This window comes from Scophthalmus maximus, chromosome 5 (assembly GCF_022379125.1).
Source record: "Scophthalmus maximus strain ysfricsl-2021 chromosome 5, ASM2237912v1, whole genome shotgun sequence".
NCBI lineage: Eukaryota > Metazoa > Chordata > Actinopteri > Pleuronectiformes > Scophthalmidae > Scophthalmus > Scophthalmus maximus.
In genome coordinates this window covers 16,000,461-16,027,243 of record NC_061519.1, presented here as the reverse complement: position 1 = coordinate 16,027,243, position 26,783 = coordinate 16,000,461, and the positions used below count along the sequence as shown (strand labels likewise).

At 45.1% G+C, this 26,783-nt stretch overlaps 1 protein-coding gene across 1 annotated transcript; it reads right to left on the bottom strand.

Moving 5' to 3' along the window:
* Positions 1-400: 400 nt before the first annotated feature.
* Positions 401-19,578, bottom strand: pax3a (paired box 3a). The gene is made up of 9 exons (XM_035635629.2): positions 18,697-19,578; positions 17,916-18,151; positions 17,271-17,400; positions 16,887-17,030; positions 7,745-7,944; positions 6,945-7,107; positions 6,613-6,830; positions 2,843-3,106; positions 401-1,596 (listed from the first exon to the last, which is right to left on the bottom strand). Exons 1-9 carry the CDS (start codon positions 18,779-18,781, stop codon positions 1,579-1,581), a joined length of 1,458 nt encoding a protein of 485 aa, XP_035491522.2. The 5' UTR covers positions 18,782-19,578; the 3' UTR covers positions 401-1,578.
* Positions 19,579-26,783: the final 7,205 nt, after the last annotated feature.

The following is a 26,783-nucleotide window of genomic DNA, read 5'->3' as shown; positions in this document are numbered from 1 at the left end:
TTGCTGGTTTTTTTAAAGAGCGAAAGAAAGAAATATTTTAAAAAGCGCTCAGATTGCAAAACTGCATCTATCTCGAAGGCCTCAAATTTACAGTTCAATTTTTTATTCATTTCATTTTAATTAACCCAGTTTCCTGTTGTGTTATAAATTCTGTAAATTAAAATTTCAAAATATCAGAATTCTTAGAGCTAAAATGAACTTAATATAGTCAAATTTACAATAAATATATTGTTGTATGTATGTATATGTATGTTATACAATAGGTATAAATATGTTTGTATAATACCTTCCGTGTGTATGTTTTTAATTGCAGGGTGTAAACTGGGGACATGACCCAAGTTGTTGCTCACCGTAGCCCTCGTATCCCATAAATGACACTTTCTCAAACTTCACAACCTTGTTCATTTTAGATACTTTATTATAAATAGTAAATAGTGCTGCACTGTACACAAAACGTCTTACAACAAAATCACTTTTAAATGGATGTAAATGGAAATTATGCAAAAAGAAAGAACATGAATAATGAAAACTGTGTAAGACTCACTTAAGCACTTATACGAGACATAACATTTGAATGCTAAATAAATAAGAAATGGAACTAATGTTCGCAAGTTCCTGATGAAAACTAATTTACATGCAAAAAAAAAACTGTCAAACTGAATAATGTATTCACTGGCAGAGAATTTTTTTTTGGCTTGGTGACACCACAACTATATTTGCTGTTTTTCATTGCTTGATGATTTCCCCTGATTGATCAATGCACGCAAACCCAAAAACCAATGACAATAAGAAGAGAGAGCATGTATTTTGAGGATAAAATCAGAGACATTTGATCTGTGTTAATTTACATTACATGAGGTATGAATGTATTGCACTTTCTTTGGGTTGCAGTGGTTTCATTCTGACTCCACACGGCCTCCATTCACGGCCTCCTGTTGGTTTTTCCTGCTGTAGTCCAATGAAAGAATCGTATCGATGTACAGTTAATATCATCACCCGAAGAAATTGTAATGAAGAGATCCTTAGGAGAACATTGTGGCTGACCACAACACGTTATCACCATCCAGCCTTTTGATTACCATCAGCCATAAGAATCCACCCCTCGATTCCCTGTGGAGTTGGCCCCAGAAGCACAGGGGGCTTGCAAAGTCCGCCTCAACTTGCATCTCTGCCATTTATTACAATAACCAAATACAGAATCTTGAACGTATTTACTTCCCTCTCCCCAAACCTCTTCTTTTTTTATCCTTCAGCGTGGACAACAAACCATGCCGGGTCCTTGGAGCATGACGTGACGCATAAGCAAAGCGAGTGCCCGGTAACAGGAGATGCTGCGCCTTTGGTCCTAATTATTCCAGTCCACCCCCTCCATCGCCGTCACTTAACCTCCATCTCAATTGGTTTCCTTCCTTGCTGAAGGAGAACACTTCAACCCTCGTACCCACCCAACTTCTCTCTTGCTGTCCTCGGGGCTGGAAAGGATTGGCAAAGGCAGTGAGTGAGGGGGGTGTTCTCTGGAGATGAATGTCAGACTAGCCAGGAGAAGCCTCCTTCCTGCTCAGGCCATGTTCGGGGGCTTCATATAATGAAAGGCACCTGAGGAAGACAAGGAAAGACAGAAAGACGGTTAAAAAGATTCCGTTTGAACTGTTAAGATCCTCTGATGGTTAACATGGCAAAATGTGTGAATCTTGAAGTCAAATGACAGGTGTGATGTTGGTCGGGAAGGACTGTGGATGACAGGAGCAGGTCAGAGCAGGTGAGGATGGAAAATGGGGTTCGAGGTTAAATGATAAAACTCATAAAAACAGGTGAAGAGCTCGGGGTAATCTCCCGAGACATTTCTTTGAACTTTATGTGGTTGGTAAAACTAGAGACTGAGCCTTCGCCTGAACCTCTGCTCAGCTCTGCTCCACTGATCAATAACAACTCTAAATCTGACCTCCAGTGGGACACATGGTTCTAATCCTGGCCTGCCAAGGGCCATAATCGCCCCCCTGTTAAAGAGCCCTTCACCCTCCCCTTAGACACACACCTACAGACACACACCTACACACTCACACACACACACACACACACACACACACACACACACACACACACACACACACACACACACACACACACACACACACACACACACACACACACACACACCCCCACACACACACACCCCCACACACACACACACACACACACACACACACACACACACACACACACACACAACCTGGTCTCTCCCAGGACCGGCTAAATTAATGACATCAAGATGTTGCCACTGATGTGGTGGTGTACCTAAGATCAGCCCCAACAACACGCCGCCCCGACCAACAAGCCCCCTCTCCCCCCCCCCCCCTCCTCCTGTCAAACATGCTTTGGGAAGTGGTTCCTTTAATTTGGGCAGCTATCTTTGTTACACAGGGGTCATTACATGGCTAGGTGAGGTACACTAAGGGTTTGATGGGCAAGCTCATCATACGGGGTCACGAAAGGACAGAGAGTGAAAATGTGTGTGTTGGGATAGGACCTGCATGGATGTGCCTCTGCACTGGGGTACGTGGATAGTCCAATGATGGTAATGTAAACGGAGGTAACCTGGCCACTAGCGCTCTCTAACATACATGTAATTTCAGCACAGCCCTGGGTGATTTGAGACGCTCGCTCATCAGAAAGGGTCTGTGCAATTAACGTGAGTTGCGAGTCAGAAAATCTAACCAAAGTAGCTCAAGCAGAGCAGGGGCTACAGGAGGACATAACCGCGAATCAATTATGTGTAATTCACATTCAGATCTAGAAAATTAAAATCCTTAAACACCAGCATCAGGTTAGCGTGGAAACGTACCTTGCTCTGACTGTACTGTCCATACTGGTAGGATGGATGGTGGTCCATGGCGTAGGCTGGGGAGGTGTAGGAAGGTGGGCAGTAAGACTGGGTGCTAGGAAGGGTGGGCATACTGGTCAGGCCTGGTAGAGTCTCCAGGCGCTGGGAGCCATGACAGCTGGCAGCCATGCCGCCGTTCGGCTCCAGGCCTCCGGTCAGCGGGGAGAGGGCAAAGTCGCCCTGGGACTGGTGTGGCACTCCACCTGGGTTCAATAGGCCCATCACCTGAGGGAAGAGATGGAGAAAAATGGACGGTTAGAACTTAATTGCATTGAATTCACTGGTTCCACTCTTAAACCGACCACAAAGTGAATTTGAAAATTAAATGTATTCCATTTTTGACCACTAGATCAGCTTTTCCACTCCCCTAAGGTGCAATAAGGAGTAGGCTCTCTCCTTGTTTGTTGTCAGAAATACATTATTACGGACTTCCCTCACACGTGGTTTCTCTTCTGGGTGAATAAAAAGATCAATCCTATGGTTTCCATTAGTGTTATCCTGACATATCTATGGAATTAGATTGAAGAGGAGAGGATATGTTCTCTTTTATTTTACATTGCAATGAATCTTCTATATTTTTTTTTACAACTGGAACGGATACAAAAGTTTTTTCGAGAAGGTGGTGTGTTTGAAGCAGAGCATGAAAATATTGATTAATATTCATTTCCTCGGAGTAATGCTTCTGTTGTTGTTGGCCTAAAATCACAGTGTCCTTCTGAGGTCAGGCTAAAGAGGCCAAAGGGCCAAAAGGTATGTGGGAATTAGAGGTAAGGTGTGTTTGTGTATGTGACAGAGTGCCACTTCTCCACTGTGTGGAATAGTGTATGTAATGTGTGTGTGTGTGTGTGTGTGTGTGTGTGTGTGTGTGTGGTAGTTTCCCTTTTTTCTTCTTAAGTCAGGGGTGTAAGAGTATCAGTGATACATTGTGAACAGCTGCACGTAGGTTTGCGTGAGAAGCAAAGGCATGAAAAAGTCACCAAAAAAATGAAGTAAGCATGAATCACAGTCCATGTTCGAGAAAACAGAGCTAAATCCAAGAAAATACGCTGCATATAACGAAATAACCTGTAAAGAAAAGTAAACTGGAAAAAAAGATCGAAGGACAAATAACACTAAGTAATGTAAAACGAAAGGATTTCTCAACTTAAGACTGGCTGGCGCGCACACACACACACACACACACACACACACACACACACACACACACACACACACACACACACACACACACACACACACACACACACACACACACACACACACACACACACACACACACACACACACACACACACACACACACACACACACGCACGCACGCACGCACGTGCATTTACAACCACAAAACCTCAGGTGTCTTTAAAGTAAATAATTTACAGTTGTTGTGTCAGAGTTATCTGACCTCACACGTCTGCTAAACCGCAGTAGGGCCCAGCAATAAATCCTTTTCTTTTTCATTTTCCCTTGCTGCAGAGAATATACACAGCCTCATGCACACTATTATGAAATATAGAATGTCTTCATTTTTATGCATGCAGGTGCATAGATTCCCTGCACATTCATTCACCCTGAATCTGCACAAGGCCTCGGAGAAAAAAAAGAGGCTGCAAATTCAATCGTTCAATAATTCAATTCGTTGCTGTTTGGTCATATCATCACAAAATCCAACATGTATGTTTATGTTTCTGCGCACAAGGGCAAACTTTCGCTTGAGTGGCATGTGTGCATGTGCATGCCTGTGTCCTGGTATCTGTGTCTGATCTACGAGCTCGTGCACTTTTCTGTCTGCAACTGAAACAGCAGCAGTTTACCCGATGGTGTGTCTGTTTTGAGGTTGTTCCGGGGATTAGGTCTCAGGGGGGTGCAAATCCCGACCGCTCGCTTCCTTGGTGAGAAAGGATTGCTTTGGTATGCACCAGATCAGCAGCGAGACGCCCGAGACACTCAGCAGCACGGGGAAACCACCGGCCTGCCTGTTGTTTTGAAAGCAGAGCTAACTGCTCAGAGAAGAATATCACCTATCTCAAGTAAACCTTATCCATATCAAAAATCAATGCCACTCTAATGTGACCATATCTGGAGTGAAATGAATCTCCTGATGGATACAGAAAAGTAGATAGGGTGGAGTAGCTTTTATAGACAAATGTGGAGTTCAGATAACCAGATAATTCTCGGGAGGATTGAATAGAAAAAAAGACAAACCTATGCAGCTACTCAAGGAAACTAAAGCTGTAAAGTTGTTTAGGGGCAAAGAGATCTTCATTTACATAACTAACTATATCGTAGGATTTGATCAGTTCTCATTTCTTCTCCCTTATTAAGTTACTAACAGGAAATTAATCCTATGTCCATCTGAAATGGAGAAAACCGCATTGCAATATACATTCAAACAGCTGCAATAAATATGTGAATTAAAACAAATTAGCCAACAAAGTGAGTCATTTGCATAAATTACACACTTTGTTATGAGAGGAAAGATTACTTCATAGCAATCAATTAACACACTGGAACGTTCTGTGATTGCAAATCCAGACGGAGAAAACATTCCAGGCGCGCCCCTTCCCCGTGCAAGACGAGAGTTCCATTCTGTACGGAGCTGCCCGCTAAGGTTAATGCGGAAACCATCCACGAGGCCACGGCACCTTTGGCCTCTTTATTAGAGTTAAAGTCACTCTGTGACCCTGTGGGTATGTGAACCGCAGCCATACACTCGGTTACAGGAGGGCATCCACCAGCAGCACTGCATCCAGTTATGCTTCTGCAGAGTATTTACCTCAATAAGTTGGCTGATATTAAAAACCATCCTTTACTCGTGCTGTATGCCATATTCACTCTCCCTTTTCTCCCTGTACTTTTATCGGTCCAATGAAAATAAAAATCCATAAATTATAATGTTTTAAAGTAAACACGGCGAGTTCTTGAGGAGCAGAAAACACATTCTTGTCAGTAACTGCAGCTCATATATCAAAGCAGTCAATTATACCTTCAGCCACAATGGTGCCACCTTCCCCTCTCTGACCACGCGCCCTGGCAGCCACAACAAAGCTCCTCTCTGTGTTTTTTTCCCCAACACATATACATCCTCAGGCATTCACATAGTAACATACCTGCCCGAGGCAGTTTTTTATCTGTGCCTGACAGGAGTCTGAGATTCTCTCTCATGGGAATTAGTACCCAGCATGCATTGCATGTGGGCCTGGCCACCCTTTGTGGCGGTTAAAAGCTCGTTTTACGCCTGTTAGTCCATCTTCTGGGCCGGTAGGGAGCCACTGATGGACACTGATGACTGTGTAATCGACCATAATTGTCTTTTCAGTTTTGATTTGTGTCATCATTCGACATCCATACATCCCTCCTCATGTCTGGTCCTCTCTGCCTCGCCAACGACTGACGTCCGCCACATTTTGAATTCATCAAATAACCCATCAGAATAAACAAAAATGAAAAGCGACCGTGTTTTTCGGCCTAACAAGATTTCATCAATGTCACTGCAATGACACCACCGAGGTCACAGAGAGGAGTGTGTTTGTGTGTAACCTCAATTTGGTGAATTTCCTACGTGGCACGTATAACTAAAGGCCTCCTGTTTTTTCCTGGTATGTCCTATTTGCGTTGTGTGTGTATTTGTTTGAGACATAATTTATTGTGTATACATATACGTCAATGTATGCAAACATATATTTTAAAAGATTTTATACATGTCTATATCCATGACATATATATAGACGAACCTGTGGCGAGAGGCTGTTGCTGATGGCGGGGTTTACGCCGTTGGTGTGCCCAGGCGCCGCAAAGCCGTCTGAGTATCCTGAAAAACCATGACGTCCAGAAGACAGGCAGTACGCAGAGCTTGCATCCTGAGAGCCTGCTGACGAGCTGAGCCCACTCTGGTGCACGGAGGTGGGCGGCAGCGGCTGCGGTCGGTGGACCGTGCTGGGCTGCTCGGATGCTGCGGAGGATCAAACATTCTACTTTAAATCCCATGTTGTTGAATCAAGAAAAAAAAAAGTTGCTGCTGTTGTATGAATCTAAAGTTTATTTGGGTGTGTTCAGCGGAACCCACCTTGAGTTATGGTAGGAGGGTAGGGGCTGTCGGACAGCTGATAGGGCTGCAGGCCTGACATAGCAGACGGAGGGAAACCACTGGGGATGAGGTGGTTAAAAGCCATCAGCTGATTGGCTCCGGCTTGCTTCCTCCACCGGGCTCTTCTATTGCTGAACCACACCTGAGAGGACAACAGAGACAAAAGTGTATTATATATCTGCTAACCCAAACAGACAAACTTAAAATGCACACTGCATGTACTATACTCTTCTTTATTTGTCAGTGTGCTTGGTCCATGCAAATGTATATGCATGCATGTGTATGCGTGAGGCCTCTCTGACCTATTAAAGGCCACTGAACTGATAGAGATCTTAACATCTGGATCGTGCAGTGAAACCACAGACATTACATCTTTGTGTGCTACTGCAAGTCACAGGGTTCAGATAATGCCGGAGGGCAGATAGAACTATTAAAGCCTATATTAGTGCACTATCTAAATGAGCCATCTATTTTGAGATCTTTTCACAGCCCTTTTTGCAGAGTCTGGCATAAATAAGAAGCTGCCTTCATACACAGTGGGCGCAGTGTATCTGTGTTTGTCTGTGTCTGTATGTGCAGGGTAGGGGGGGGGGGGCGGGGTCAAGGGTTGTTGGAAAGCGAGGAGGGCATGTCTTATGGTTGTAAAGAATTTGTGGCAACATCCCCGGGCAATTTAACGCCCACATGACACATATCTGTGACAGATCGACACATTGCTCTGCCGGGGGGGGGCTTATGGTTGAGGTTGAAGAGTGCGCGTGTGAGTGCATGTGTCCAACCTGAACTCGAGCCTCCGTCAGTTTGGCCCGCTGAGCCAGCTCCTCCCGTGTGTAGATGTCCGGGTAGTGTGTGCGTTCAAAGGCCCTCTCCAGCTCCTCCAGCTGCTCCGCGGTGAAGGTTGTCCGACTGCGACGCTGCTTTCTCTTCAGGGGCAGTCCCGGCTCTGAATCCACGTCGGAGCCCTCGTCTGAGTGACTGGCTGAGATTGCAAAAACACAGAGGCACAAGACAGACTGTTACTCCAACATTCAGAGGAGTCCAACTGAGAACGAATGAAACACTAAGTTGAGCTACAATAGCCAGAGCCGGGACAATAGATTGTGCTGAGTTCAACACATGGTACAGAGCCACCTTAGATTGTGTTCCCCTGCTCCCCTAAACTCCTCAGTAGTTCCCGAGGGGATCAAAAGCCAGAAGCTGCTTGAACATGGATTAAAGAGGACCAGATCCCTCCGGGGCGTCTATTTCCCTGGGACACAGTGTCTCTCCCAGTCTTAGCCATGCTGTGCACTATGCCAGTAGGGTCCCATAGTGGAGAGCAGGCAGCCTTTTTGCAGGTGCTTCTTAATCTGTTTGTTCAGTTGAGGGTAGAAGAGAGCGACTGGGTAACTGGGAGACAGCTATTGGGATCTAATTCAGCAGAAGAAGGAAGTCAATGAAGGCTTCAGACTAGAAACAGAGGACTATTGCTGCATTTCAGGGGGAGGTTACCCATCTATTAAATAATGATTAGGCGCCACAAGTAGCGTGACAGCCTGCTATTGTCTGCCATTACATGTCTGCAATCCCCCATCTCTTTCTCCGTCATACGCATACTCACAAACATGCATCTGCTGCGTCTGGGATGTGGGCTTTCACTCAATAAAAGCGGCCTATGACAAAGTGTCAAACACAGATGGACACAAGGGCAGAAAGAGTTGGAATCCACTCCCAAATCCAGCCCAGAGAGACCTCTTCAACCTAATGGAGAGGGTTCACTGCACCTTTTCGACGCTCAGACTATGCAGCAAACACCTACTCTGACGGAAAGGAAATATGGGAGCCCTAAAGCAGAGGGACAGGTGTAAGCAACAGAAAGGCCTCAGCAGAGGACATAAGCCCGTCTGTTTCCCCAGACTGCTCAATCTCCCTCGGCCCTGTAGATTTAGAGATTTAATTAAAAAGTGCCAAGTCAGACATGGAGGGGGGTAGCAGGGATCTCCCCTTGCCTCTGGAGCCTCCGGAGCCAAGCAGGAAATGTTTGTGCTGGTTGCCAGTGTGTGTTTGACCAGGCATTACACACGGATTTGGTCCCTGGGAATGCAACTGCGCTCTGGACTGCCGGCACACATTATGATGCTGAGAAGACCTCTTTATTACAGTTAGACTGAGGGTGCCACACTGGCATAAAGGCTAATGGGGAGGATGCTCAAAAAACCTTGGAATGTGCACCATGAGTTCCGGGGTGTGGTTTGTTTAGGTAAGGATGTGGCCTGAGACCAGACAGAGACAATTTTATCATAAAGTGAGGGCGACACAGCATTAAAAAAATAAAACGTGTTTTGTTTGCATTCGTCATTTCCATTAACCGGCACATAATCAACACTGAAGGACAAGACTTGGAGAAACAGTGAGTTAAGAAACACGTGGTGTCATTGCTGTTTTAATGATGCTACAACAGAGAAAGGAAGGAAAAAGAAAGAAGAACCAATGACGGCACAGAAACGAAAAGATTCCTGAGGGAGGGAAGGAGAGCTCATAAAACTCCTGCGAGGAGAAAGCTCCCCATTGGCACTGTAACTCATGTTAACTGCAGGGTGGGGGTGGATCTCTCCTCCTTTGCCCCCTTTATTTCTGTCTTTCCCTCTCTTTTTCTCTCCCTGTGTTTATTATTAGTAACTACAGAGAAAACACTCCGTCACAGACTCTGCCTTAATGGCAAATGACAGTGTTGCTTTTGTCATCCTCTGGCTTGCGTTTTCTCTTTTGCACTCTTCCTCTCCCACTCTTTGTTGGTTTTCTTTTTTCTTTTCTTTTTTAGAAATGATATGGCCAAGCCTTTGTATCTTAGCAGGGGAAAGCCTGTGGCAGGGCCAGGACTCTATTGGACGAATTACCACGCTCCATCTGTAGGAGCCATCAGGGACGCCCGGGCCCGCATTCAGGGGCCTGTCACCTGCCCAGCAGGGGAGTGGGAGGGGGGCTGTAGGGTGAGATGGGGGCTGTAGGGCCAGGGGATGAGTGGGGGAATGAAGGATGGGAGGGAGAAGGGGGGGGGGGGCACAAAGGGGTCCGGAGAAGGGCTACTGGGGGCTGTGGAGGGGCACAGCAGGGGAGCACCCCTTCATCCCCTCCCTCCACGGCCTGAGGGGCACAAAGTTGGGGGATGGGGGAGTTGTAGGGGTTGACACGAAGAGGAGATCGGAGGCTGAAGGCACCTGAAGAAGATGGTGGGAAAAGGGGTGTGGGGTGCCATGCTAAGGAGAGTGGGGGTGCTGGTCATCCTCAATAGTGGGACCTGTCCATTCCATCTCATGCATTCACTTCTCTCCTCTCTTTCTCTGTGCTCACCCGTCGCTGCATCCACATCTTTGACATGTTCCACTGAGGCTCTTACGCTGCTGTGGATCCGTTTTGAGGCACGCCGATGCAGAGACAAGCTTGTTCCCACACATTTCCCGCTGCAAGCAGCAGAAGAGGATACCAAACACACAAAGGGAGGCCTCGACCTCCTCACTTAAACACCCAAATCAAATTTTACGCTGCAGCTAAAGCGCTGGGGAGCTGCAACTACTCCATTGCCGCTCACAGTTTGGCCGTGGCTCTGACAAGAATCTTAACCGAAAGATAGATTATTATCCCTCAAGCGGGAAACTGGAGCCACTGCAGAATTATCCATAAAACAGAAGTTTAAAAACAAAGTAAGATGTAGGTTATACCATATTGGAATGGATCATTTATTCACCAATAGGGTATAGTCCAGCATTCAACAATTGTTTTCTGCAGGTTCCTTTCACTGATCAGAGACTCAAATAAAATTCAACAAGTTACATTTACAGGTGTTTGCACACAAACCTGCACACAAACACCACAGACGCCTGCACACAAAACACCACAGACGCTCAGGGAGGAGCAGATAAGGCCACAGACCCACCACTCGAGGCCAACAGAACCATTTATCGATCAAGAGAAGAGACTGACAGGTAGGGAAGATAAACTCCAGAGGGTCACAGATGTGAACTGGTTGGACGTCCAGTTTCATTAGCTTCACCTGCAGCAGAAGTGCCTCTAACAGACCCCCCCCCCTCCCAAAAAAATGAGGATTCCAACTGCGAGAATAAAGACTGCTCTTGTTTACGGCCACGACTACGTTGGCCAGGACTCGCCTTGCCAAGCATTCATCTTCCTCCCACCCGTTCAAGAGATGCTAATAGGAAGAGACATGCACATGCGCACACATACCCATGTATATGCGCACATGTGCATATAAAGTCACACACACAGCCTGAAATGGCATAAAGAGAGGTGGGAAAAGGTGTTCTCAGAATCAAAATACTGTAAATTGATTGTAAAGTGGAAGAGAAAGAATAAAGAGAAGAAGGCGTTGGCAGCCACAGTGCGAAAAGAGACAGAGAAGTGCAGCATATGGGGCAGTTTATAGTCTTGTCTTGGTAGGGGCTGGCTAGCCCTTCCTCCAGAGGCTGTTAATAGAGAAGGTAATTGAGCTGGTGACATGTGTTCGCAACACAAAACAAAGGGCAGAAGAGACAAATGAACTAGTTATTTGCCCAGGGAAGTAGATCTGGCCCTTTCAGGCCACGGAGCACAGTGCGAGCGGGCCACTGAATAAAATAGTGGCACGACACATAGAGCCAGGGCGAGCAGATGCACTGGAGGAAAAGAATAGTTAACTGACAGCTTATGGGCTCAGCTGGGGTTAACAGTTGAAGGGGAAAAAATGGGAGTGAGTGGGCTGCTCACTTGACTTGCTAAAAAGCCCCCAGGAACCCTCAGCTGCCTGGGAAAGGATGGGGGGGGGGGGGTTCAGATAGAGAGAATGAGAGAGGGAGATGATGATGTGATGGGCAGAAAAAAATGGAGTGAATAAGCGCAGGAGGTTGGCACTTAACGGACAAAGAGGTAGCTGGCGATATGACGCCTGGAGATGTATCTCTGTCTAATATTGGCGAAAGTGACAAAAAAGCCACAAATGGCCCTGTGCGGCTATTATGTGTGCCCCAGTGTGGGGTAGTTATTATTTAGTTCCACTGTGGTGCAGTTAGGTGACAGTTTCACGGTGGCATGTCCACCCTCGGGGCAGGGACAAAGCTACTGCACAGAGCCCACGCAGGGCCGCAGCAACAGGCCGGTGGGCCACACGTTCCAGTCAAAACGGACACTAACCAGCAGAGTTCCACCTCAGACCGCCAACCATACCCCCGTCTGCTCCTCCAGGACAACGGTACTCTCTCATTAAGTCTACAACACTGTTAAAATGAAAGTTCATGAAAGAATCAACATTGGTTCCTTTGTGTGACGTCCCATCATTAAAGACTCCTCATCCTTTCGCAAACATTATCGTAACCTCCTTTTCCTGGGGCCTGATAGTTTTAACAGTGAAGTGACCCCAGGTTAGCCCCTGACCTCTTCACAGCTCCTGCGCAACGCTGCAGTGAAAACGGCCTCACCGCTGACCCCCTCAACAAAACTTCACAGACACTCAGCAGAGAGGGGGAAACCATCATTCCATTCCATGCTGTTGGGCTTTTTTGTTTTGTTTTAACACTCGTAACTTGTGTATCGCTTTTGGTTTCACGAGCTTTGCACATTTGTGCACATTTTCAACTTCGGCTGCAGCATGTGTTTGGACAAATGCCCACAAATGCTGTAACTCTGAACAAATATTCATATATATATATATATATATATATATATATATATATATATATATATATATATATATATATATAAAACATCCTTAAATCCTGAAGTTGTGTTCTGTCTTTTTTGGTGTGATTTTCTTTGTTCAGAGAGGGAAAAGGGACATTAATCAAAACAGCAACAGAGTTGTGCTGGCATGTCCATAATGTGCAATGTGCTGGATGAAACAGCTCCACAAAAACTGAGGCTAAACAAAGTTAAGTGATTGACAACGCTGTCTGGCTTTACTCAATTAACTATCCCATTGTGCTCCTCTTTGCAGAGTCCCCTCGCCCCCGACCCCTTTTCTCTTCACACTCCTTTATCCTCCCCATCACAGAGTTTTGCTTGGCTAATACTTCCAAGGAAATAGAGAGCTCTTTTTCTGCTGGGGCTCCTCTCCTTGACCTTCCATTGCTCACTGCTTCTCTTTCAGTCACTTCACAGTGTCTCTGGGGTTAGTGGGGAGAATGTGGAGAGTACATCAGCGCCAAGGGGCCGGCTCAGGGCAGGACCTCAGCCCATTACTTCAAAGTTGGCCTGCATTCATTAATTGTCCTTTGAATTAATATTGGAGGATCACAATGTGGGTGCCAACAGAGAAAGAGGCTTTAATGAAGCATAGAGTCTGCATTCAGTTGCAGATCAGCTTGTGTGGATTTTTTTTATTTTATTTTTTTTGGGGGGGGTGGGAGCGTTGAGAATTATACCAACACTGAATGTTGACTATTTATATTTGGGATGCATCTATCTAGCAATCCATCTATAGATCAACAACATCACAAAAAAAAAGGATATTATGTATTAATAGCATTGCAATTGGTTAAACTTGCATTACAAAAAGTATTAACACAGGGAAACAGAGTTCTAATAACCAATATAAATCTATCCATTATCCAGTCCTGAGAGGAAAATGGAAATAAGGCTGTGGCAGACATTCCTTGGCTTGAGGCCTTCTGTCTGCTGCGACGAGCCGACCCCGTCTCCCCTAACCCTCCAATCTTTCACTCATTCACCGTGGAAATGCCTGGATCCCTAACAAGCACACTAGTTCTGGAAAATCGACGTCTATCTCCTCTGTTTACAGTTGCGGGTCATTGCTCGTCACTGCTCAGTCGCTCTCTGCTCTCTCTCTCTCTCTCTCTCTCTCTCTCTCTGTGTGTGTGTGCGAGAGAAAGGTATCCGTTTATATTCATATTTGCCTCATGAGGGTACAGGTTATAAAACCTTCAAATTGGATTAGATGGCTCAGCTGTGGCAGCAACACGGGGAAACTTTGCCGCCAAGGTTCATTTCTGAATGTATACATTACGTACTGCTCTAAACTCTAAGAGCACAAATATGATCTTTCTGCTCTCCTTACGCTCCCAATATTCCTCTCTCTCTCTAAATCCATGCCAAAGTCACAGGGAGCCACTAACCCAGTTTATTTACACAAACAAAGTCCTACTCAGCTCCTCTGACAAAAGCAGCTAAATCTTTCATGTTTTGTCAGCACTTGATTCCTCCTGTCCCTCTGGCTATTTGCCTGCCCCCGGACAATAGGAGCAGGAGAATGGCAGCAGATTGTTGGAATGCACCTCAATGAAACCAATTATTACATGTTGACTGCGTTCACCATGGCAGGTTTGAAAGAACTGGGCTCATTCAATTTGGCACCGCAGGATTCCCTTTAAAGAAAAGTTATCCCTTTGACTGTTTGTATTTCTGAGCTTTCTTTTTTTTTTTCCCTTCTCCTTCTTTCTCCCTCTCACCCCCGCCGCCATAAATTGATCCTGTGAGAGTGGCTACTCCTCTTTTAAGACTTTGGTTACTTTAATTAGTTAAATGAGGCTAAAGTGCTAACAGTACTAAATAGATTTAAGGATGCTATCAATTAATTCAGTCCCACTCATGGGACTGAGGAACATATTCTTGGCAGCAGTGGATTATTTGGTCTTCTGATTTAAATTAAATACCAAAGATACACTGAGCTGCAAACACTTGTGTATTATGAAAAAATTTGATTTTTCTTTTTTCCAAACACAGCTGAACCACTGCACGATGTTTAGGCTGCGTAACTCTGGCGTAAATTCAGTCCACATGACTCAACAGTTAAAGGAGATGTAACAACTTTGCACCAGATTCATCCCAGCAAACGTCCCTTTCCCACAATATTCCAGCCACTTGCTGATGCCGCGCAGGCCTGCGGCTGCCCAGTGTACGTTATCCCACAAACCCTCGGCAGTGCTTTTCCCAGACAAATAAATCTAAATGAGTCAGCTTTGATCTGAGCACTTAAGGGAAGCCAACAATGGTGGTAGAGGAGAAAGGGGCAGAGAGCAACAGGCCCTCTCTCCGCCACAACAATAGCCTCTGCAAACACCTACTTAATCAATATTTGGCCAGAAGACACTCTCCCGGTCCCCGAACCAGCCTTTTCACATTCTAATGAAGTGAAAAACAACAACAACTTCCACAAAGAGACACAGGAATGAAAGAGTGCTTCTTCTGTGCATCAGCTTGGGGAAAGTGTCTTATGGCGCTATTCGTATATGTCGGAGGTCACATATTTGATTTAAAACTACTAATGTCATATGTTCTCTTTATAAAAAAATCACATTAGCCTAAAAGTGTTAGTCAAAGTTTAAAAATATAAAATCCCCCTCACTTCATTAATGTGAGCTGTATCCAACACACTCCCTTCAGTCTAAACTAAAACGTTTTCAACCAGTGAATCAAATGAATTCAATAACAAGGGTGCATCCAAAACTTTTTCATCCCCATTTGTTGATCAGATCATTTCCAATTCAAATCGCTGAAATTATCTTTTCACGTATTTATTTATTTGGTGCAGAGATGAGGTTTCTTGGGGGGGGGGGGGGGGGGGGTCTTGCCAGGGAGAGGGAGAGGGAAGTGCCCACAGATACTGCATGAATGTGTGCGCCCTGGGCGGAAAGGAAAGGGGCGGACTTTTGTCTGAGATGAAAGTGGAGAGAAATAAAAGGTTCGGATTTAATCTAGTGGTGAGAGGGGTTCTCCCCTGCGCCCAGTGGCTGGAGGCGTCATGCTCGCTGCGCAAAGACTGAGTCAAAAGCTCCGTGCGCAAAAGAAGGGAACGGCACCGTTCAATTTGATTACGCAAGGCCTGGTGTGAATTTAACAGATTTCGGGTGGAAAAGAAGAAGAAGAAGAAAAAAGATCACGAGCAACTTGCTGGCAGCACGCGAAAATGCGTTAACGCCGTGTTTATTTTATTTCTCTCCAGGTGTAAAGTTATGTCGTCTCTTAACACCGAGCATCAGACTCAAATCCCAACAGAACCACGACAAATGCCCAAATCCGTGCGCGTCCATTACGCGCCGTCGCCAAAAGAACACATCGGCATTTCCAAGAGGTGTTTTCATCAATAATTAACTGTATAGATTTTCACTGAGTCTCCAACAACAGCAACCTTTTCCGTTTGCGGCAAATCGGCCCCCGCGGCAGATCGTAAATCAACAGGTGTTTGCCTACAGTCTGGGCATTTTTACCCCCTGAATACAAACTGTAAACAGCGTGGAAAGCTCCCGGATTGGCACTTTTTTGGGGGGGTGGGTGGGGGGGGATTCTATAAACGCAAGTCGCACTGGGCCTATTGGTGTCCCTGAATAATTCATCGCTCATTGCGGGTTCATAATGTCTTCTCCGCGCCTTTTGTCTGCGCAGTTTTCTCTCCCTTTCTTTTCCTATTTTGAAAGGCCCTGGCGTCTTTTTCTTTCTTTTTTTTTTGTACACTCGCTGAGCCGCTCACTGGAGTTTGGCTTTTGTGCGCGTCAAACTGAGGCGCGAGTCTCAATGGACTCTCCCCGCTTTGTCCCCCGAAGTTCGGCCACAAGTGTCCGATTGAGTGTGAAAAAAATTAAATAAATAAGAAACTTTCTCAAGCTTGAAAGTTGAACAAATGTTTGATTATCCACTTTAAAGTCTCCTGACATTTGTTAAATATCTGAGACTTTAATTCTTGGCAATTTCACGGACCACCTGACATTATTATTATTATTATTATTATTATTATTATTATTATTATTATTATTATTATTATTATTATCATCATTGTTGTTATTATTATTGACAACACAACCAGCCCAGGGAATATATAGCATAGAACCTTTCAGAACCTTGATATTCTTTTTCTTTTTCTATTTTTTTTCTCTTTCTATTTTTTCTTTTATTTTTGTGGGAGTCACACAGCGAGGTAAAGATCATAAATGGCGGACTTACATCTGTCGCCCAGGATGCCATCGATGCTGTGTTTCGTCCTCGGTTCGTTCTCCTGCATCTCCCTCTTCATCACCACATCGTCGTCATCGTCATCGTCCCCGACTCCGCCGAACCTGGAGCGCATGATGCGACTGATGGCGCTCACTGAGAGAAGGGAAGGTTTAAACAGACCGAGGTTGGTGACTTTTTTTCTTCTTTTTTTTTGTGGATGAAAACAAATTAAGCATATTAAAAAAAAGTGCTACTTGCTAAAGGCTTAAAAATGTCCAAACAAATATTGTCATATGAACGTAAATTAGAGGGAGCATTTTCTTATTTGTCCAAATGTATTTACAATGATATATATTTTTAAATGAGCCATTAACATCCACAGCTTTCTCCAACCTGAGGGGACGTTGTTCCTGTCGCAGATCCCGTCTTTCAGTAACTTGTCTCGGATCTCCCAGCTGAACATGCCCGGGTTCTCTGTCTTGTACTCCTCGATCTTCTTGTCCACCTCTGGAGTAGCGGTTTGCTTTGGTAAGAGGAGAAAGAGAAGAGGAGACGGTTTATCACAAAATATAATAATTATTCAGATCAACATGAGGCGAGACAGAAACAAGTTTAATTATTTGCTGCATGTTTTTTTAAGATTTAGAGTTTTGCAAATGCAACACAATTAATACATGTTGCCGGGCAACAAGCAGAGTCAAGTCACACTCCATCAACTTTTATTCATTTTTACCATTAATTTCGTTGTAGAGAAGGCGACAATCCAACAAAACTGTTTATTATTTGTTCCAAAAGCTCCTCCACAGTTGAACTTTACGCAGCTTTTTACTAAGCTCTGTTTAGTTTTCATGAACGACCACAAACACATCATCATTTAAGAGTTTCGCAGCCAAACAAATGAAGCGATCCCCTTTCCAAACGAAGTGGACACGTATATGAGCTGCATTTTAAAGCATACAGTAACTGCATGGCTTGTTTTAGGAACTGCTTGATTTGCCTCCACACAAAACAAGGAGAAAGGAGAAGTTCGTCTCTTACCTTGGGCTTGCTGCCTCCGATGGCCCCCGGCCTGATGGAGCCCGTCTCCTGGTACCGGCAGAGGATCTTGGAGACGCAGCCGTGGGACACCCGCAGCTGACGGGAGATGACGCACGGCCGGACGCCGTGATGAGCCATCTCCACGATTTTGTGGCGGATGTGGTTGGGCAGGGGTCTGCCGTTGATGAAGACCCCGCCGAGCTGGTTGACCCGACCCTGTCCCAGCGGAGTGGAGACTGGACACAGTGCATGAGGTTTAGTTAGAATCCATCCTCGTATCCTCGTAGACTAAACAATGTGTCTTTTAAAATATAGATGCAAATTCTTGCCATTATATATTATCCCCCCCCCCAGCTAAATTGCAGCACAAACCAAAGTGGAAAGTAAAGGCCTGGAAACATGTCTAAATAATCTCACAGGTATTATATGTAAAACTTTTGAAAAAACAAATCCTCATTGTTCCCCAAAAAGAAGAACGAGGAAAAAAATATATATGAAAATCCGAAGCATCATAATATTCAAATGTGAGGATAGGGCGCATATGGAATCATATAAATATATAAATATGCTTTATTAAAAAAAAAAAAATGGGAACAGTCAACTTTACCCTGCGAGCTTCTGTTGACACAATGAGATTCATAATGTGAGCTGACATGTGAAAAGTGCTAATATTTCAGTTTGCATCATGTCCGAGGCCGACTTTCATAACTTTGCTGAAGTTTTTCTAAGAAGTTTTAAAATGTTGGAACTCTGAGCAGCAACTGGTGGCGGGTCCCCTTACCTTCCAGGGAGTATCCGCCCCGCGGGTAGTTCTGGTGAGGGGTCGGCCTCATCATCCTCGGCAAACCTCCTGCGAGCGCGGTCATGGTCCCTGACTCTGTCAGGTAACTGTGGACGGTGCTGCCTCCGCTCGTCGCTGTTGTCCGACGAAGCGACCTCTTTTTTTTCTTTCTTTCTTTCTTTTTTTGGGGGGGAGGGGGGGGGGGGGTTAGTTGCGATATGTCGCCTTCTCTACAGACGCGATGCAGCCTCCTCGAGTAACAGGTTGCCCCGACGATCAGACACCAGAGACCGTCAGGGGGACTGGCTGCTACCCAGTGGCGGGCGGGAGCTCAGGTGAGAAAGTGAAGAAGAAGAAAAAAAAAATGGCAAACGCAGGTCTGCGGACGGTCCTGCGAGGGCTGGGCGGTGGTTTGAGAGGATGGATGGCAGGCGAATATTTTATCTGCGGTCGCTGTCCCCTCTGACTCCGTGCTGCGCCTCCGGATTGGCCAAAGACCCGGACGTTCGGAGACCGGAGGAGCTCTGCGATTGGACGGCAGGAGCTCCCCTCTGTCTGGGTTGACCTCACGAGGTCAGCTTGTCGTGTCACAAGCCTGCATCCCAACTTGTTCACCTTTTTGTTGTCTTTTAACAAAGTGCACAACCATCAAAGCCACTACAATTAGCCATCAAATAAATACCTGTGCGCAGATTCATGTGACTTCTGACTATATGTGGCTGTCGACGATATTCTCCTGAGTGTCCGGATGAGGAATCAGGACACGGAGGAAGAAAGTTTAATGAGACGGAGCTGGATTAGGAAGAAGAGTTACATGTAGATTTTGAGAGCTCGTGTACTAATGAATAAATATGATTGAGTTGGGGTTAAAAAGTTAGATTGAGCATTTAGACGTTGATGACTTCACACACACACACACACACACACACACACTCTCTCTCTCTCTCACACACACACACACACACACACACACACACACACACACACACACACACACGCACACACATTCTTGTTAATAAAATAATCATGAAGGCCCATCGATATTACTATGAACAAAATAATGGTAGAAGCCCAGTATTTGATGTTAGTTGATTTAGGCCTGTTTTTAAATTATCATTATTTAAATTTTTTTAATTATTATTATTATTATTATATTTCCTATAATTTGTTTTATTATTGTTATTATTATTATTATTATTTATAATAATAATAATGATAATAATAATAATAATAACAACAACAACAACAACAATAGACCAGCTATTATTACTTTTACAATGACCAATGGAATGACTTAAGTCAATTATATGGTTGTTTTTTTCGCAACAAAACCAAAATAAGGGGGGGTGGCATGTTGAATGCCAAAAATCTGTTGGATACTTATGATTGCTGCTCGTTATGCCCAATCACTTTTTGCGTATTACTCAGTAGCACGCGGGAGAATATCCACATATATTCACAGCAACAGGTGAAACTATCACAACGAGAGCACCGAACTATTCCAGAGGCCCATACGAAGCACTGCAGTATATACAATGTCGTCTCGTTTATTTATAGCAACATTATTATTGGTTTTGCTGCCATGATGCCAACAGATATTTTCAAAGAAAAACAAACAGTTCTGGTTTTTTTTATGTGATGATTTATGTTCGGAATTGTTGCACTTATTTAGTTGTATGCTTGCAAATAAAAACGCAGCAGCCTTGCACAGAAGCCCCCCCCTCGGACACTGCGGGGATTCTCAACGTGGACGTGCGGATCTATTTCTTCCTCCCACTAGTTCCAACACAGGCCCACGCTCAAAGCTGTGCGCGGTCATCTGGAGCAGTTGCACTAATTCAACAATAGGTGCTGCGCGGACGCGTGGTCGAGCCACACGGCGGTGTAACACATCCGTGCAAAATGGTCGATTATGGACACATAGAGGCACATGAGCGATCATTTGACTTCTCTGCAGCTTGTGGAGTTTTGATAATCATGATAATTAGGCGTGTTTAACAGACCGATACATTTTATTGTTGTTGTCCCCCCCAGGAATAAGTCTCTACGCAGGCTGATTCCGTCCAGAGGCCTCCCCAACCTGCATTCCACGAATGACTGGTTGGTCGTGACCTCTAGTAGACAACCCGATGCGTCATCAGAGGCTGCGTGACCTCCTTGGAAGGTAATCACTTGATCACCATTAGATTTGTCAATACATGCTATCAGCGATGACATAAAGATTGCAGTCACGACCTCACACATATGTCATGCAAACTTCTTTTTTTTGTAAGAATAAGCAAAGCCAGCTGTTTTCTGTGGTTCTACACCTGAGACAGGTTTTTGTTTTTTGCAAAAAAAACCCTCAAGAAAACAACAAACACTTTGGACATCGATGGAGCACATTAGGATGCCGAATTTTTCGTCTTTGTTTCACTCATCCCAACTTTATCACAGCCGATTCTGTTTTCTTTGCCTTTCATTACTGTATCCCTCAGCATGTGTGGGTAGTACATCGTTTATTCTTTCTCTAAAACTGAAAGAAAAAAGTTGAAGCATTGGACACAGAACATGTGGAAACATTATATGTCCATAAAAGAAGGAATTGGGGGGGTGGGGGGGGGGGGTTATCACACTAAAGTTTGGCTATCATGAAAAGGATATTGGATCTACCATGTCAAATCAATTAGCCCACAGAGGTAAGCCGAGTCAGAACTGTGCTGCGGTGGTGAACGAAATGCACTAAAAATAAGGAACAATATGCCCCCCCCCACCCCCGAAAAAGAAAGAGCGCGTTGCCAGCACCAGGCGCGCACACACAGAACACGCCGTGGGGCTTTGTAAGCCTGAAACAGTAAATGTGAATAATTTGCTCTGCCTCCACTGAAGATAAAGTTAGTCTATAATAGCCCGATAACCCATAGGCAGTTTTGATCGTGGCTGTGGCCCTTAACCAGAGATAAGGTCATGCACTGCGTCGGGCTCAAGCTTGTTAAGACTGGAAACATCTCCATTCTCTCCACAGCAACACTGCTCCGTGTTCATGATGATATAGATCGAATTCAGATAGACATTTAGAGGTAATCAAATCAACACTGTGATTATCTGAACGTTATGTGTATATCATATATGAAAAACAAGCTGCGTCTCATCCTGAAATCTTCAATAACCTGTCATGCATTCCTACTGCTATAAAATAGATGCTGTAGCCACAGTGACAAGCACAGTGACGGATACCTTGAGTTCATGACGTCATTTTGCATTGATCATTAGGTTTATTACAGGTAAAATAACTGCCTGGCTCCAAAACAACATGCGCTTAACCTTTACTAGTCTTCTGACAATCATGCCACTGCTGTGAGGAAATTTCGAATAACGTGCCAAAATATCAGTTTCCATGCCGCCGTCGCCCTCACAGGGAGGATCACAGTCGAGCCTTTGACACAGTGTGATTACGGTCAATTCTCTCTCTGCATCACTGTAAACACTCATTTGGACACAATGAAGTGCACTGTGCCTTGGCTTTGTTACCCAAACACAGTTCTCTAAATAAAGCTAGTGCAGTGTGTGGCCTCCACTGAAGCAATTCCTTCATTCAACAAGTTTTCCACTCATCCTTCTCGCGTAACTTTTATACAGAACAATTGTATATTTTTTTAGTTTCTCGATGTAATCAAGCTAAAGGCAAACACAACAGCGCACCAGTGGTTTATGTTACAGCAAGATGGAAGTTATGAATGACCAAGGTACGGCAAGTGTGATTCTAAAAAGCCCCCTTTAAAAAATTAGATTTATTCTATTTTGGATACACCGTGAGTTGTGTTTGACATTTAACCTGCAGCCGTTCAGCGGCGACAATGCAAAAAGAGCTTCGCATTACAAAGACTATAGAGGGGACGCAGATTAGAAGAATGGCCATCAGTAGTGAGATAGGCATCTGAGAAACACTGTGTCTTCAGACTGAGGAAATCCACTCTGTGATTAGTAGCCTTGGGATGTTACTGGTACAAGGTGCCTCCAAAAGGTGCAGTGTTTTGCTCATGTGTTTGAGCTCATCACATACATGTTGACCAAAGCAGTTCAGCGGCAACTCAAAGTGACTGCAGTTATCATAACAAAGGCCCATGGGGTGCATCCAGGTGAGTGGGGGTCTTCGACAGCCACGCGGCCTCTGGGCATGCAGGGTTTACCTTGAAAATTCATTAAATCAGGACTGAAAACAGTGAGCTAATGGTTTATGGTCCCATGATGCAGCGTTTAGATTCTTATCCGCCTCGCAACACACTGCACCTTTATGTGAGTTACGAGGCCATGTTATCTGCTGTTGTGAAAACTCCTCGAAGAGTATTTCCTACTTCCCCTCCAAAAGACTGGATGCTTTTTTGATAAAAAGCTATGACATATTGTAGATCAGCAAGACATATCCAGTGCAAAAATGGGATATTATACAGAAAACTATGCAGATTGTATGGAATTGTCTCTAGGAAATAATCACAAAAAGTGTATAGCACCATCTGTATATTTACCAGATATTTACTTTTTTTACCCCCCAGAATGTGAGTTCTTTACTTGATCACACATTTTCATCCTATGGCATCCTGGATTTCCACACTTGATTACATTTAAATCATTTGACTTGTTTTACTTCACTGTTTTATGACCATGTGCTCTCTATGTCGCCGTCTGACAATCCTGCACAGTTTACAACTCATCTTTAATATGGTTGACATAACTGAAAACTCACAAGAGTAATGCCACAGTTCTAAAATAACTAATCGCATGTAACCGAAATGCAGTTAGACACAAGCTGCTCCTATGACAACCCCAAAAGATTGTTAGTGTGCATACATATGTGTGCATAATTTGGCCACAAGAGGGCACTTATTAGCTGAATGTATGGGAGGGGGACACAATCCAGCTGCTTGTCAACCCACTGTGCTCGATTTTATCTGACTGATGAAACGTGTCCCACGTCTAAACTACCATGAGATTCCCCCACTGGGTTCATTCTCTGGCAGGGAATTATATCTTCAGACAGATAGATTGGTAAAATATATATCAATATATTTAGAATAATAATAGTCATGTTCAGAGAACAGTACAACGAGTTTGAGTATAGTCTAGTTGTTGTTGTTATTCTGGGTTTATGAATTAGTTGTTAAGTAATGCACACTATCCATAACAGCTCTATCATGTCACCCCCAATTTAAAAAAAAATATTGTCTCACCTATTATGTCCACGTCTGTTATGTCTACTCTCAATTCAGGAGGGGGGTCCGGAAAATATATTACATATGAACCTTTAAAAGCATATACAAACCCCACTGTCAGGTGTAACATGATAGTCGTCCATTTTTAATTTGGATGCTTTCAGTACTGCAGAGTCATGCAGCTGTATCTGTGCCTTGGCAACAGAAGTCTATATTGCAATATCTAACATTGCTAAAATATTTTCTAACATAAAAAAAAACTACCTCAGTGAAGAAAAATATAGCAAGGACAAAACTGCTGGGCAGACAAGTACACGTGTACACATGCACACGTAGAGTCGCGTTATAACTGTGCTCAGCGGTTACTGAGCCCTGGGATGGGAAGGACTTTGTAAAGTATGAGGCAGCAGACTTTAAAAAAAGTATCTGCAGAGTCCGTTGGACATGGTTGGCATGTACCGTCTGAAGGTTTGTGTTGCGTTCATGTATCCATGGTTACAGCAGACGCGCTGCAGCCGAAGGTGTCGCCGCTGCTCGGCGCTGTCCACTGCCCGTGGTGCTGAACCGCAGAGGGATGACGACGACGTGGGGCTGTGCGGGGCTGTGTGGAGCTGTGTGGAGCTGTGCGGGGCTGTGCGGGGCTGTGCGGGGCTCTGCGGGGCTCTGCGGGGCTGTGCGGGGCTCTGCGGGGCTGTGCGGGGCTGTGCGGGGCTCTGCGGGGCTCATGGGCTCTGCGGGGCTCTGCGGGGCTGTGCGGGGCTCATGGGCTCTGCGGGGCTGTGCGGGGCTCTGCGGGGCTCATGGGCTCTGCGGGGCTCTGCGGGGCTGTGCGGGGCTCATGGGCTCTGCGGGGCTGTGCGGGGCTCTGCGGGGCTCATGGGCTCTGCGGGGCTCTGCGGGGCTGTGCGGGGCTGTGCGGGGCTCTGCGGGGCTGTGCGGGGCTCTGCGGGGCTGTGCGGGGCTCTGCGGGGCTCTGCGGGGCTGTGCGGGGCTCTGCGGGGCTCATGGGCTCTGCGGGGCTCTGCGGGGCTGTGCGGGGCTGTGCGGGGCTCTGCGGGGCTGTGCGGGGCTCTGCGGGGCTCTGCGGGGCTGTGCGGGGCTCTGCGGGGCTCATGGGCTCTGCGGGGCTGTGCGGGGCTCTGCGGGGCTCATGGGCTCTGCGGGGCTCTGCGGTGTCGCTGCGGGCGCCGCATTCCAAGTGCACGGTTCAATGGGCCTGTTAAATCAACCGTGGGCACATGACCCGCACTTGTGACAAATCAACCAGGTGACAGAGACCGCGTCACTTTGAACAAGTGTAACGACCGGATTTGGGATTTTGGGCGGGAAAGGTGTTTTAGTTCTGGTTATATGATCGTGATGTCCACGGGTAGTGCGTTCCCTCCGCGTCTCTCCGGCGACCTGCCATGACAGCTGTTTGATTGATATTTATATATTTATATATCCTTATAGATGCGTCTGTCACACTGACCCTTTGTTGTCATTTCATTGACAATAAAGCGGAAACCGAGGATTTTGTGTGACAATATAATATCTGGGCCCTGGTATGTGTCCATCCTCTTTCACTTGCAATTTCTGACAGCCTCGAATTACTTTTCACGAGTTTTTTCTCCACGTCTTTCAGGACATCCTGACATGTCACCGCATGAAAAGCACAGGAGTAAAAATGATCAAATGAACGACGGTTCATTGCTGCAGGCTCCTGTTTCACTGTCATTCTGTGATGACTCAAAGGAATGGGAATAGAACAGAGCTGTTGCTTTTCAAGTCAAAATGAAAAAGTCCTCTTCCGACCTAATTGATGACTGTATACGAGCGCCATGGCTCAAGCTTAACTTCTACTAAACCTAGAACATAAAACATTTCAACTAAACTGTTTTCTACAGAATGCACCTTTTTTATGTAACTATTATCCATTATAATTTATCCCTTTGAAGGGACTGCACTGTGGCCTTAAGTTCTTCTTTGAGTAAAGTATAAATATGATCATATGTCATATGTCATATCATTCTGGAGTGTCATGCTAAGACAAACGCTTACACTGACAGCTAACTTGACTTGCTAATGGAAACGTTGGCAGTCACTGGCTAGAATAATATAAAGATATGAATAATTACAGCAGTATCTTCCCCTCCTCTCCTCCCAAATGTCTTTCAGGCACTGGATCTACTATTGAATGACACATTTCATCTGGTGCTTGAAGGCCACTGTTCGAGCAGGTGTGCGTGTACGTGCATGTCTGGGTCAAGCTGTTGGTATGTAACAAGATTTATTGCCATTTGCTTTGGCCAGTACTATCAACAATGTCCATTGTGCCAATGACAGGGCCTTTTTTTTGTTTTTTGTTTTGTTTTACCACTATGACCACCTTTGTGTTGCTACACTGACTCCCCACGGTGGAGCAGGTCAGCAGGGGATCCCGTGCCAATGACCCCGAGGGGACAGGAGCCTTCACAAATGAGAAACAACTTTGGGGCAGGGGGCCAAAATAAGTAGTGTTTTATAGGAGTGAGACAATGGAAGTGCAGATGACCTCCTAGGGGTTTTAAACCATCTGATGGACTTAAGTTTGCTTTTCCCAATCATATCAATTGTAAGAAGATATAAACGCCACTAACAACTTGGGCCATGCCTCTCAATGGTGAGGTAACAGTAAAAAGAATGCTTCATATTTTTTACAATAAACTTAATCTTACTTTATTGTAAATTAAGCTGCAAATCCCTCACATCCCTTTCACATGCATCGTCTCAGAAACATGCGCTTGACAGAATTTGGGTTATGATTCATAAAGATGTCTCCATTTGGTTGGGGTATTTGCTGAATCCTAATAACACAGCAGGCATTTATCTCCACTTGGTGTTGTTTTAAGCGGCGACACTGGTCTCAGGAGTTAAAAT